The sequence below is a fragment of the Tiliqua scincoides genome, chromosome 5 (genome assembly GCF_035046505.1).
Source record: "Tiliqua scincoides isolate rTilSci1 chromosome 5, rTilSci1.hap2, whole genome shotgun sequence".
NCBI lineage: Eukaryota > Metazoa > Chordata > Lepidosauria > Squamata > Scincidae > Tiliqua > Tiliqua scincoides.
Genome location: NC_089825.1, coordinates 97,143,667 through 97,157,936, shown reverse-complemented (window position 1 = coordinate 97,157,936; position 14,270 = coordinate 97,143,667). Strand labels below are relative to the sequence as shown.

The following is a 14,270-nucleotide window of genomic DNA, read 5'->3' as shown; positions in this document are numbered from 1 at the left end:
CTCTATTAAAATATTGAAATGAATACCTGAAATACCCACCTGAAATTGGCTTGCAACCCACCTAGTGGGTCCCGAAACACAGTTTGAGAAACACTGCTCTATATCTTTGAGCAGGGCTCATCACTGTTGTACTAACAATAAAAAATGAGCCCTTTTCATAATAAATGAATGAATGAATGGCTTTCTTGCATTTAATTAGAAAGGGATTATTCAAATGGGGAATCCTGATTATTTTTAATGGAATCTGCTCTTTCTGGGATATACGTTTCCCAGAAATAATGTAATTCATGACATGACTATGACCAGGATCTGCTCAGTCCTACAGCGCCGTCCTTCCCTGTTGATGGAATCACAGGCATGCAACCCATGCCAGGCTGCAATATGTCCTTTGGCCATAATGAAGAATTGCCCCAGAAGCCTCTACATCAGCCAGAGCATTGTGAAAGCAGTATGTTGTGAGCCTTGGCTGGACCAACCCCAATGCTGGGGATGATTCCCCCAACCAGCATCTCAAGCACGCCAGCACTGGCGCATGCAGGAGCTTAGGCAAGCCTGGAGAAGCTGTCTTTGTATCCCCTAGTCCAGTATGTCAAACTCATTTCATACAGAGGCTGAAGTTAGCATTCATTATGCCTGCTGAGAACCAGAAGTGACATCATCAAGCTATGAGAGCCCAATTATAATGGGGGCCAGATAAATTGCTTCTGCCGTCCAGATTTGGACAGTGGGCCTTTTATTTGTGATTTGACCGGCCTGCCCTAGCCAGTAGCAATAGCCGTAGCCCAGCACTACAAGGACAGGCCCTGGGAGACAGGAAAGGCTGGCAGAAGATGGGGCAGTCTGAGGGACACAATGAAGCCCTGGAGAAGAAGATACAGGTAAGACTAGAGATGGGGGAGTTTTGGTACTCCTGCACTGCTGGATAGGACTGCTGGGCTGTTAATCCATTATACAAGGTGTCACTTAGCTTGGATGAGGAAGAGCAGTTTCCCTAAGGTTTTTCCAACTAGTAGTACTTCACGGTATGGGATGGGCCTTGGCTGGAGTGCCATGGCGATCATGGAACAGTGGTCCTGTCCCATTGGAAGTTGAGATGGCTGAGATGTGGATGTGAGAATTTCAAAAATGTTGTATTTTTGGCACAGCATCCATAGTTACTCTACTCCAGAATGTAGGCAGAAGTATGATACAATGTATGTTACAATGCACAGGATATAGGATTAATAAAAACACAAATTTTAAGATAACTGAAAACGTTTTGATGATACAAAAAACTGTCAGATTTCCGTTTTAATCAGTACCTCTGAATTGTAAAAGAAACATTAAAAATTAAACATGAACTTTTTTGTGTTACACAGTATTATTTATTTTATTTATTATAATAAATTATTTATTATTTATTTTATCTTTCTTCTAAGCAAGAAAACCTGATATAACTAGAATGAGGAGATTCAATTTTTCCAGACACCTGAAATTCCAGTTTGATGTTAAAACCTGTGCTGAATTATTCTATATCAGTAGTTCTCAAATGTTTAGTGCCGGGACCCACTTTTTAGTATGGGAATCTGTCAGGACCCATACTAATAAAATACATGTTAATAAAAAAACAAATTTTAAGATAACTGAAAATGTTTTGATGATACAAAAACCCGTCAGATTTCCATTTTAATCAGTACCTCTGAATTGTAGAACATTAAAAATTGAACATAAACTTTTCTGTGTTACACAGTATTATTTATTTTACGTATGTTTCTAGAAATAATATGTAGGACAGTAGAAATAAAACGTAGGATGGTAGGATGGTACCTCCCCATGGTTTCAAAGAGACAGGTGTGTTTGCATGTGTGTACAAGCAAGACCTAAAGTACATTGCCCATGAAGTGTTTGTGTGATAGGACAAAGGTCATCTACCATGTGCTCATGCAGTTATCATGCAAATGAGGAGGGGGCTTGAAACATATTAGCTCTTCCCATGTTCTCATGTTTTTGCACATGACATAAAGCAAGATTTGAGATGAATTCCTCTTGAGTTCCATCTTAAGAGTTGGACTTTAGAGATAAGCCTGTCATGACTGGTGTTGGCCAATCACTTTGAATTTGATGAAAAGTGATTCAGTTTGTTCTTGTCTAGATAAAGTGGCTCGCTCCTATTGTTGCCTTCTCTGCAGTTAGTTTCTAAGAAAGGATTGCTTGTGTTACAAAATGCTCTACTACAGCGGTTCCCAATCTTATTGGTACCACAACAAGCCTCCATGGTGGGTTGCGATGCTCTCAGTGGTGCCTGGGAGGCCTATTCAGGGTTGCCCTGAGCTGGCAACCCACTTTACTGGCCTCCACAGGTCCCAAAATAGCCTGTAGAAGCCTCCAAAAGCCACTTCCAGTTTTTGAAGACAAACTGGAAGTTTTGGAAGCTTGTTTGGGCCATTCAGAGGCCCGTGGAGGCCAGTAGAGGGTCATCGGCCTGGTGTGACCCAGACAAACCCTGCAGGGTCACTAATGCCTCTGGAATGGCTCCTATTTGGAGTTATTTGGATGCGAGTGTGAACAGGAGGACCCACCTCACATGAGCTTGTGAGGTTGACACAACAGTGGCTTGCGACACACAGTTTGGGAAAGGCTGCTCTACTGAATTACTTTATATAATTTCTTTTCTTAAAGAACTGGTCTCTGGTGTTCATTTGTGGCCTCAACAAAATAATGTACATTTTAGGGGCAAAAATACAAAGGAGCAGTCCTGCACTGGAGGCCAAAATGGAGAAGATCTCCACAGCCACCACATATTTGCCTTTTGTACTCAGATAGCCTGGGAAAAAGGACACCCACACACTGCAAAAGACCAACATGCTGAAGGTGATGAACTTGGCTTCATTGAAAGTGTCAGGCAGCTTCCTGGCTAAGAAGGCTATGGTGAAGCTGATGACGGCCTGAAAGCCCATGTAGCCCAAAACAAGGTAAAACATGGTGTCTGAGCCCTCATTACATACCATTATGATCTGCCTAGGTAGAGAGAACATGTCAAGGTGTGGGAATGGGGGAGAAGTGCACAGCCAGATTGCACTGAGTCCAACTTGAACAATAAAAAAAGCAAAGATGATGGAAGTAGATAGTCTTTTCCCCACCCATTTCCTCATTTTGTTTCCTGGGGTTGTGGCTGTGAACGCAAGAATGACAGTGATGGTTTTGCCCAACACACAAGATAGAGCAAGAGAAAAGGCATTTCCAAAAGCAGGCTGTCGAAGAAGGCAGGTCATCTTGCCAGGTCGTCCGATGAACAGGAAGGAGCAAAGGAAGCAGAGCAAAAGGGAGATGAGCAGAAGGTAAGTAAAATCCCGATTGTTGGCTCTAACGATGGGCGTGTCTCGATGTGTGATAAAAGTTACAAGCACGAAGCCTGTGAGCAGAGTGAAAGCAAGTGCAGTGGAGCCCAAACTGAGACCTAAAATTCCATCATATGCCAGGTAGGTGATGCCTTTAGGAATGCAGTGGCTTTGATCTTTGACAGGATACTTACCTACAGTGCATTTGTCACATTGATAAGCATCTGAGAAAAAGGAGACAATTTTAGAAGATCGGTGATATGTTTAACCCACTGGTGACCCAATCCTACCTGTGTGATATGCCAGGGGACCATGAGGCATGGCTGTCATGCCATGGATGCCAGCCTATTCACCTGTCTGTGGTGTGCTGCTACCAGTATAAGGCCTACTGGTCCCCACATCCCCAGCAGTGCTTCACATACATGCCAGTTTCTGCTAGTCGACTCACTGAGATTTCCCTTTCTGGACCAGGAATGGTGCTACTCAGAGGCTTTACTACATGAAAAATGATGTCAAATAGAAATTTGAAAGAAAGCCAACAAGAAGGGTAACCCCCTTTTTTATTCAATGTCCCCATATATTTCCTGAAGCTCCTGAGTCACCTACCTGTATAATTTGACACAGTCCCTTCAGGGCACTGCAGACAGTCATAGCAGCAGGATGGTTCTCCCTCACGAGCCTTCCTGTGGTATCCAGGTCGACATCTCTCCGAGCAGGCGGAATGTGGCAACTTCTGACCATAATGTGAAGCAAATGCAGTTTAACTTTATTGAATGTACCTGTGCATTTAAGCACATCGTACCCTATGTTGATTGTGCCTTGGTCAAATGTATCCTGGTCATTGTCATCCCTGGATAGTCACATCTAGGTGTTTTTTTTTTTGTGCCCCCCCTTTTTTTTTGGCATCCCACTAAAACTGGGCAACAAACAAAATATAACTGGGCAGCAATCCCCTTTTTATATATGCTAAGCCTCTTATCCCAGCCCTAACCCTACCTAAAATAAAACAAAAAACAAACAAACAAAAAATCAAATATAAATATACTTCTATTAGGACACAAATGTTCAGGGTCAAATGTATCCTGGTCATTGTCATCCCTGGATATTCACATCTAGTTTTTGTGTCTGTGTGTGTGCGCCCCCCTTTTTTGGCATCCCACTAAAACTGGGCAACAAACAAAATATAACTGGGCAGCAACCTCCATTTTATATATGCTAAGCCTCTTATCCCAGCCCTAACCCTACCTAAAAATAAAAAAACACATCAAATAATAATAATAATAATAATAATAATAATAATAATAATAATAATAATAATAATAAAACTTTATTTTTATCCCGCCCTTCTCCCTAATGGGACCCAGGGTGGCTAACAACATATTAAAAACAGATTTTAAAAACATTAATACAAACAGATAAAAACATTTAAAAACACACTACAGAGGCCATAAAAACAGTAGTCAGATTAAAAGAGTAAAAGAGCAGATCACCGAGTTTCAGATCAGAAGGCTTGTTTAAACAACAGTGTTTTCAGGCCTCGCCGAAAACTCTCAAGAGAGGGAGCCATTCTCAAGTCAAGGGGAAGGGAGTTCCATAATGTTGGTGCCACTACCGAGAAGGCCCTATTTCTTGCAGCCGCCCCCCGGACCTCCTTGGGTTGCGGCACTTGCAAAAAGGCCTTCTCTGATGACCTGAGATGGCGAGCCGGATTGTACGGGAGTAGGCGGTCTCTAAGATATCCTGGCCCAGATCAGTATAGGGCCAGTAAAAGTATAATAAAATATACTTTTATTGGGACACAAAGGTTCAGGGTACAAAAACAACAGACACAAATGTCCAATAACAGCATGCGTTTGACTGGGACATAGTTATCCAGGATACAATGGCCCTGTCATTTAAAATGAAATACAGGTGCCACCGTTTATACACAGATTTTTTATCTCAACAAGAATGGGGGGGGGGCAATTCAAAGTTGCACACACCTTTGCCCCGTGCTGGTGTCTGGCTCTGTTTTAAGGTACAGAAACATTGCAAAAAGCTGTGCATTGCATCGTCACAGAAGTAGCCCTGGAGCCATGGAAGAGGCTCTGGAAGATTGTGCGCCTTGCGCAGGAACAGTAAGACTCCTTGGAGCCCCTGAGCCATCAAAGAGGCAAGTGCAGAAGACGTTTCAAGAATCCATGAGAATCTTGTGGAGAGAGGGGAAGCCAAGGGAGAAACCCCTGTAGCCAGAAGTGGTGCAGCAAAGAGGATCTCTGTCCCTCCCTCCCTCCCACACACACACACACAGTAGTAACAGAGGGGGTTGCTTTAAAAAAAACCCCACATTTTCCAGGCACCCTCTGCCAATTTCCCCCCTCCTTCAGATTAAGATGCTACAGGCTCTCTGTGCGCTAGCCTACATAAGCAAAACAGCCCAGCAAGCAAGTCTTCCCAGCAATCCCAAGCATTAGATTTAGGCTACAATCCTCTCCACACTTTCCAGAGAGTAAGCCCCATGGACTAGAATGGGACTTACTTCTGAGTAGACATGGGCTCTGAGGCTGCAATTTGTGTAAAATCACGTATTTCTGGTTGATTTGGCACAACGTGAATTTCCCCAATCGTGGAACTTCAGGGAATGAAGCCCCCATGCATAAAAAGGTCCCACCTGTACAAACATTAATGGAAATGAAATATCTACAATTGCTCTAGGAACCTTATTGGAGGGCTGCTTTATTGGATGTATCTGTGCATTTAAACACATCGTACCCTATGTTGATTGTGCCTTGGTCTAATGTATCCTGTACAGTTATTTGGGGCAATGTCTTCCACTTAGCCCATGGAATCTTGCAAGAAAAATTTCATTTCAAAATGTCTCTTTCTGCCCTCATTCTTATGGTGCCCGTCTTAAGCTATTTCTGCTCATTGTTATATATACACAACAGGGACCAACTGTGTACACCTGTGGGCTGGGCAGAACTGAGTTAAAGCCAGATGACACAACAGAATGGTTAGGAAGCTATTCTTCCTAACTATGACCTCTTCTGGTTTTGCCTTCAAAACAGACAGCCCAGCCATACACAGATTTTCCAAATCCCTGTAGCAGAATATATGTAGATTCTTGGAGTCCTGTAAACTAGCCTCACTCCACTGCAGATGTAACAGAATTAGCCAACCCCCATCCTTGGAGTGTTCAATGTTTGTCTGAAATGACAAACGTATTATGCTGTACCCAGCTATACAACATATATCTAGGAACATATTCATCTGAGTTCAGGTGCATGAATCGATGTTTAGTCACCTCTTACGACTTTGCAAGAATCTTGAGGGGAGAGGGGAAGCCAAGGGAGAAACCCCTGTAGCCAGAAGTGGTGCAGCAAAGATGATTGCTCTCCCTCCCTCACACACACACACACACACACACACACACACACACACACACACACACAGTAGTAACAAAGGGGGGTTGCTTAAAAAAAAACCCACATTTTCCAGGCACCGTCTGCCAAATTCCCCCCTCCTTCAGACTAAGATGCTACAGGCTCTCTCTGCTCTAGCCTACATAAGCAAAACAGCCCAGCAAGCAAGTCTTCCAAGCAATACCAAGCATTAGATTTAGGCTACAATCCTCTCCACACTTTCCAGGAAGTAAGCCCCATTGACTACAATGGGACTTACTTCTGAGTAGACATGGGCTCTGAGGCTACAATTTGTGTAAAATCACTTGTTTCTGGTTGATTTGGCACAACATGGATTTCCCCAATCGTGGACGTTCAGGGAACGAAGCCCCCGTGTGTAAAAAGGTTCCATCTTTACAAACATAAATGGAAAGGAAATATCTACAGTTGCTCTAGGAACCTTACTGGAGGGCTGCTGTATAGTTATTTGGGACAATGTCTTCCACTTAGCCCATGGAATCTTGCAAGAAAAATTTCATTTCAAAATGTCTCTTTCTGCCCTCATTCTTATGGTGCCCGTCTTAAGCTATTTCTGCCCATTGTTCTATATACGCAACAGGGACCAACTGTGTACACCTGTGGGCTGGGCAGAAATGAGTTAAAGCCAGATGACACAACATAATGGTTAGGAAGCAATTCTTCCTAACTATGACCTCTTCTGGGGTCATATTAGATTCCCCTGGGGGCTGGGGATAAGAATAGGCCCTCAGTTTGGCTGTACTTGTCCTAAAAGGCGACAAAACAGCCACCAGGTAGATGGGACTCATTAGCCTGGGAAGGCAGCTCATCTGAGAGAAGGAAAACTCTGATCCAAAACCTCCACTGCCTTGTGACTACATCCAGTTATGGAAAAGGTTTCAGGAGTCAACCTTGAGGCAAAATCCGGAGCCGTAGTCCCGGAAGGCATTTCATGGCTGAATACAGTCACGTTCTGGCAACTCCTGCGACGCTGCTGAACCAACTGTATTGGCCTCTGCCATTCCCTTGGACCATTTCAGCGACGTGGAGAGGGGGATTTGCTGCATGGGTAACAGTCTATCCTCCATATTACTTTACCCAGGCTTTGCGCACTGGAGAGGACACTCTGTTCCAGAACCACTTTTCAGAGCGCGATACCATAGTCTTCTGAGACTGAAGGATGCCAACAATGACCTCTTCTGGTTTTGCCTTCAAAACAGACAGCCCAGCCATACACAGATTTTCCAAATCCCTGTAGCAAAATATATGTAGATTCTTGTCCTATCCAGTGCGCAAAGCCTGGGTAAAGTAAATATGGAGGATAGACAGTTACCCATGCAGCAAATCCCCCCTCTCCACGTCGCTGAAATGGTCCAACGGAAAGGCAAAGTCCAATATGGTTGGTTCCAGTGGCGTCACAGGAGTTGCCAGAACGTGACTGTGTTCAGTCATAATCTGCCTCAGGGAATCCAGCTCCGGATTTTGCCTTGAGGTTGACTCCTGAAGCCTTTTCCATAATTGGATGTAGCCACAAGGCAGTGGAGGTTTTGGATCAGAGTTTTCCTTCTCTCAGATGAGCTGCCTTCCCAGGCTAACGAGTCCCATCTACCCGGTGGCTGTTTAGTCGCCTCTTACGACAAGTACAGCCAAACTGAGGGCCTATTCTTATCCCCCAGCCCCCAGGGGTTCAGGACATAATACAGTGTAACATAAGACTAACTCAAGACTGGGGTACAAAAATAGGCAGGTACATTTCAGCTCAGATTCTGCTTCAGTATTTTCGGGTGTTGACACGTTGATCTCTGCTGATAGCCAGACTGTGGGCAGAATCCTAACCAGGTCTACTCAGAAGTAAGACCTCTTTTGTTCAATGGGGCTTACTCTAAGGAAAGTGCTGCTAGGATTGCAGCCTTAGGTAAGCAGCAATAAGTTGGCAAGGACCAAAGAATGTGGTACCTGTGATCTAAGTTGCAGGCAAGCCAACAACCATATACCAGAATTAGGGTGCTTCTGTACAGGCCTCCCCCCCCTTACCGGGAAGAGTTCTGTTCCTGAACCCAACATGGATACAGGAGATGCGCCAAGGAACTTGAAGGGGGGGGTGAATGGGGGTGACCATATCCTTGGATACGTGAAACTCTGGATATGGGATCTGCTGATACAGCCCCCCCTGTATATTATTTGGAGTTTGCACCCTCAACTTTTATTATATTCATCAGAATCTTCTCAACAGAGCCAGCGGCTGACAATACAAGTTAGTAACTTCATACGTGTGAGATGCCTTGCCAGTGATATTGGAAAAGTGGTTATCAGAGTCAGAGGTGTGAAAGAAAAAAAATTACTTAGGGAATCAGCATCTGGATCGCTCACCTTGTTGAATTTGCTGGGCCAGATAATGGCATCTCCCTTCATAGTGAAGCTTTGGTTCAAGGAAGCCTGGGAATCTATTCCTCCAACTCTCAGTCGGCCGAAGGATTTGTTTGGGAAAGCCACCAAGTTCAGAATGTCAAATCCACTGTTGAATTCCATGTTTTCATTGAAAAAGATCTCATGCCCAGCACTGTTGTTAAAATGGACTTTTCTCAAAAATGGGTGAAGCTAGATGGGAAGATCACACTTCAGGATTTCCACAGCCAGGGCAAAGGCTTGCAGGCATGGAAGGATTTTTCCCACCCTAAGATTTCCAGTCCCTTTTGCATTTTTTATCAAGATGAATTTAGCAAGATGAATTCATGCTACAAGACTTCTCTTTTCCAGAGAAACAAAAGGTCCTGTTACAGAATCTCCTCCATAAGCACTGAAAATAACTTCTCCATGTTCCTGACTTCAATTCTTTGCACATTTTCACACTTACACACACACCAGGGATGTATGGTGTGGGGTGTCAGGTGAGGCAGAACTGCCTTTTGGAGTCCACAGAAAATCACTGCAGCCCCCTCCACAACGGGTGTGGATTCTCCACCCCCTTTCTCCTAAGTAAGCAGTTGGAGAGCTTGAGCCATCATAGGGGAAACTGTGGTGATTATCAGTAGACTCTGACAGGGCAGTTCTATGTCAGCTGCCACCCAACACCACACATCCCCCTCTCTCTCATCCACATTCAGAAAGTCTCTTATACTTGCAGCTCTTATACTTGGAGCTCTTCACTTGCAGCTCTTATACTTCACTATCAGCCCAATCCTAACCCACACTGGAATGGGGAGGCCAACTGGCCTGTCCCACATCCAGAGTAGGGTTGAGGCTGCTTGCAGCTCAGCCTGGGGCAAGGCAATACATTCCCCTTACCCCAGGTAATACTGCAGCAGCCCCAATGGGTGCTGAAGAGGTGGCACAGATCCGAGCAACCCACAGCTGCTCCGGGTCACCCAGGACTTTGGATTCGGAAAAGTGCCAAATCCAGGCCCCACCTCCTGCTCGTCCACGACCCACCCGCAGGCCCGCCAGCCCTCCGCCCACTCCGGAATGCCTCCTTCCTGCCTGCCCTCCCCAAGCCCCCATGCCAGCCTGACTCAGCCAGTGCTAACCTACCTTTCCTCCAGCACAATGGCGCTGGAGGCAGCCCTCAGTGACTGGCACAAGTCTGTGTGCCAGCCCAAGGGCTGCTTTGGATTGTGCCATATGTTCTTAAAAGAAAATTGTTGCACCTTCTGGTAAAATGAGAATTCAGTATGCAGTATACTACAGTGAGCAAAATGACAGAAAATACCAAATGGCTGATAGAAATTCAGGAGTAAAAATCAACAACTCAGCAGAAGTGATCTGTGCTAGCCAGCAATGAGAACAATACCAGTCTGGAAGAGCCAAGTTAGAGTGAAATTGAATGTTTAAACACCACAACTTGGTCCCAATCCAGATTAGCACCTTACCCATCTGCTATTTACTTTACTTGTTTGCTATTTATTTTACTTGCTCACAGAAGCCCCAATGATACAATGAACACGACTTTTATAGTTACCTCCCAGGACTGCATGGTCTGAAGTTCCCAACTAGGGGTTTCTTTCAACATTTGCAGCCAGGATGATTGAATGGCATGTAAGGCATGTGCCAAGGCGTAGACTGCATTATAGATACTGTAGCTCTGGTCAGACATGCTCATTTCAAACACAGTCCTAGGAAGAGTCTCTAACTTTTCCTTCCCGGTACAGCGTTGAAAATAACGTAAACTCCTGAAAGAATTTTTTTCCCTACACTTAAATGCATGAGACCAGAAGTCTTTCATAAACTCAGACTCTTCTTGCTGGTAAGGGTTATATCCTTGAAGGAAGTCCTCAAATCCTGGCACATTCCTTTTATGAGTCGCTATGGACAGGGAGCCATGGAAGGATTTGACATCTGTTTCACCCTTAAATGACTTTGAAGTTATTTCCCATCGAGGAGTCGTGATCCAAACTTTCCCCAGTGGTATTATATTTTCATAAAAATGTAGCGCCATTTGGAAACCATGCATATAATTTCCATCCCCATATACAACAATCACATTGGCTTTCGTCTTAATAAGAAATGACATCATTTCCCCTTTAGTAAACAAATGGAGTACCGATGAAATTGAGCCGTGGAGAGAGTATAACGGCATCTTTTCTGTGAAGGCCACACAGATGCCGTTCCAGCTGAACATGGATTTCAAGCTTTGTTCAAACTCTTCTCCACTATCATCATTGGAAACAATTAGGCCAATCCAAGTCCACTGGAAATATCTTAAGATCCTCACTATTACATCACTCTGAGAAGCTTCATTTGGGGCCATTTGGTACAAAAAAGGGAATTGAACCTTGTCTCTCAGTCTTTGGTGAAGTGAACCATAACCAAACTGAATGGGGTGGGAGGAGCAACAGGACTTCATTCAATGGAAACTTCTCCATAAAAAGCTTAGAAGATACATTTCTTTGCTGAGATTCTTTTGCCAAACTGTGGCTAAACAGGGGCCCAATCCTATGCTTCCCTAGCACCAGGGGCTACAACAGTGCCGAAATGGCTACCACTGTATCCTGTCGAGCCAGGGAAGTAGCCCCAGGTCTCTTCGGGGTAAGGGAACAAACATTCCCATACCCTGTGTTGACCTATGGCAGTCCCAATGGATCTACTTGGATCTGCACTCACCCTTGAGTGGGCACAGAACTGAGGAGAAACATGTTGGGTTTGCCAGCTCAGAATGGACCATTGGATTGAGTGGCAGAGTCTGCCATCATCTCCACCCCCTTTCCAGGCCTGGTCTACCCCAAGGACCTCCCTCCCTCTGTCCCATTCCGCCCCTCCCTACCTCCCCATGCCCCAAATATGCTTACCGCTGGCTGGTAGTGCATCAGTGCTATCTGGTCATCTTCTCTGCACTGAGACCCTGAGCTGACTCTGCTAGCATGCCTTATGGCAATCTTTGCAACAACTGGAGCCAGTGGTGAATATAGAGTGTGCAGGGATAGCCCTATAGGATTCAGCTATAAGTCTTAACTTTGGCCACTGTTGAATGTTCAGTGTTCTAAAGCCCAATCTCACCCCCCTCCTGCCTATGCAGTCGCATCAATAAAGTGTTACCGAACCAGGGGGGGAGGGGAATCCAGAGTCTTCCTTGAAGTGATGGGCCTTTTGTTCCCTTAGACTGCAGCAAGACTCTGCTACCCCAATGGATCTCCATGGATCTGTGTCAGTTCTTTTTATGGTACAAGTCCAAGGAGAGTAAGTGTGAAGGAAGGGGACAAGGAATGGAGTTAGGATCTTGCACACACTGATACCACTGGGAACCACTGGGAATCATCCCCTCCCCCAGAGCTATCCTTTGAGAATCTTTACCTACACTCTTCTGAATAGCCTACGATCACTCCATTCAACTCACTGAAACGAAAGAGAATTAAAAATGGTTAACTGAAAACTCTGTTAGGCTATGATTTCTACTCCCATCAGTCCTATGCAAAAGAAAGCAGGAAGGGAGTTCCCAAGATACAGTCTGGAAATAGTTAAACACACAGCTGCAATGTTGTCCTTTGCATGGCGTATGACCTGGTCCTGTACTAAACATGAAGCCAGTACTCAGCAATCCTAAATATCTCTTTGAGTGTGCATTTCAGCATGTCTCATTCTAGACTCAGGAGGAGTCAGACTGGAAGAGTAAATGATGCTGAAACATAGTCCCCAAAAATATGAACCCTATAGTACCTGTAGAACCCTATAGTGATTTTCAACCAGTGTGCTGCGGCACATTGATGTGCCACAAATGGTCCTCAGGTATGTCACAGGAGTTTGATAGATCATTTATTAGAGGAGGTAATTCATTAGTGGGGCCATTGGGGATGTGATCCCCCCCCCCGACCAGCAGCATAGCATGACTTGTACAAAAAAAAAAAAGATGGTGTGCCTTGACAATTTTAGTGCCTTATCAGTGTGCTGTGAGATGAAAAAGGCTGAAAATCACTGCTATAGTAGAATACTCCAACAGGAAAACCTGAATAAGTGCACAACCCTATGCATGTCTACTCAGAAATAAGTTCCATTGAGATCAATTTAACTCACTCTCAGGAAAGTGTGCATAGGATTGCAGCCCAAGAGAATTTTGCATAGTCTATGTCATCATGTAACACTATCTTTTGTGTGTGTGTGTGTGTGTGTGTGTGTGTGTGTGTGTGTGTGTGTGTGTGTGTGTGAGAGAGAGAGAGAGAGAGAGAGAGAGAGAGAGAGAGAGAGAGAGAATATTGTAGTTTGTGGAAACTGTGTGTCAATGGTAAATTGCTGATGCTTCATCCCACAAACCACTACCTGTGGAATCTTGTAGAGATCGAGCATGGTAGCTGTCTGGATAGAAGCTTCAGAATTGAGTCCTCCAATGACTACTGACGTACTGGGTTCCTTTCCACACTTGAAATTGGGAAAGCTGTCTTTTTCCGTTGTCAGGAGGGACAGAAGGACATCACAGCTTAATCTGGCTTGGAAGGCATTATCATAGATGTGGAAGCCCAGAGTGACATTGGGCATGAGGCTTGGATCCCTGTTGATTTCCTCTACAGCAAATAGCAAAGCCAAGGCATGCTGGTAATTCTTTATCTCTGACCTGCATGAAAATAAGTCATTTTCAATTGCTTGCTTACATTAGTAGCCATCCTCTCCTGTCCCATCCTGCCCCCCCCCCCACACTCCCCCAGTTCGCAAAGCACAGGGAGATTTGCAGATTTAAAGTTTTGGGGGGGAAATGTTGAAGAGCAAAGAAGCTTAGGTGCTGCCAGAAGGAAGAGGAAGATGGTTTCTCATGCTATCTTCCACAAGTGCAATATGTTCCAGTCTTCAAATTTTCACATGGAGTTCCACAAAGATTACATTCTTCTCCCAAAACCTTTTTTGCTGTAGAAATGCATGACTTGTTCTGTGCGCATTGAGCACTGATAGCCACTCATCATCCTTCATTGGACCCAAATGTTATGAACCCATCCTCCATTGGATTTCATTGGTCCTTCATTGGACCCAAATGTCTCTGTGCAAGTCCGCTCTTCCATTGTCACTGTTGCAGAAATTATTTGCGGAAGTGTGCATGGCTCGACCACAGTCAGGACTAAAGTTATGACATTAAGGTTGC

The 14,270-nt window shown here is 44.6% G+C and overlaps 1 protein-coding gene across 1 annotated transcript; it reads right to left on the bottom strand.

The window, feature by feature from the left end:
- Positions 1 to 2,630: 2,630 nt before the first annotated feature.
- Positions 2,631 to 13,675, bottom strand: LOC136652472 (vomeronasal type-2 receptor 26-like). The gene is made up of 3 exons (XM_066629415.1): positions 13,460 to 13,675; positions 3,924 to 4,050; positions 2,631 to 3,391 (listed from the first exon to the last, which is right to left on the bottom strand). The coding sequence occupies exons 1-3, from the start codon at positions 13,673 to 13,675 to the stop codon at positions 2,631 to 2,633; spliced, it is 1,104 nt and encodes a 367-aa protein (XP_066485512.1).
- Positions 13,676 to 14,270: the final 595 nt, after the last annotated feature.

Coding starts and splice junctions, on each gene's coding strand:
- LOC136652472 (XM_066629415.1), bottom strand. CDS start 13,675: ATGCCCAATGTCACTCTGGGCTTCCACATCTATGATAATGCCTTCCAA. Junction 4,051..13,459: donor ATCTCTACAAGATTCCACAG/GTAGTGGTTTGT, acceptor CATTATGGTCAG/AAGTTGCCACATTCCGCCTG. Junction 3,392..3,923: donor GACTGTGTCAAATTATACAG/GTAGGTGACTCA, acceptor CTCTGCTCACAG/GCTTCGTGCTTGTAACTTTT.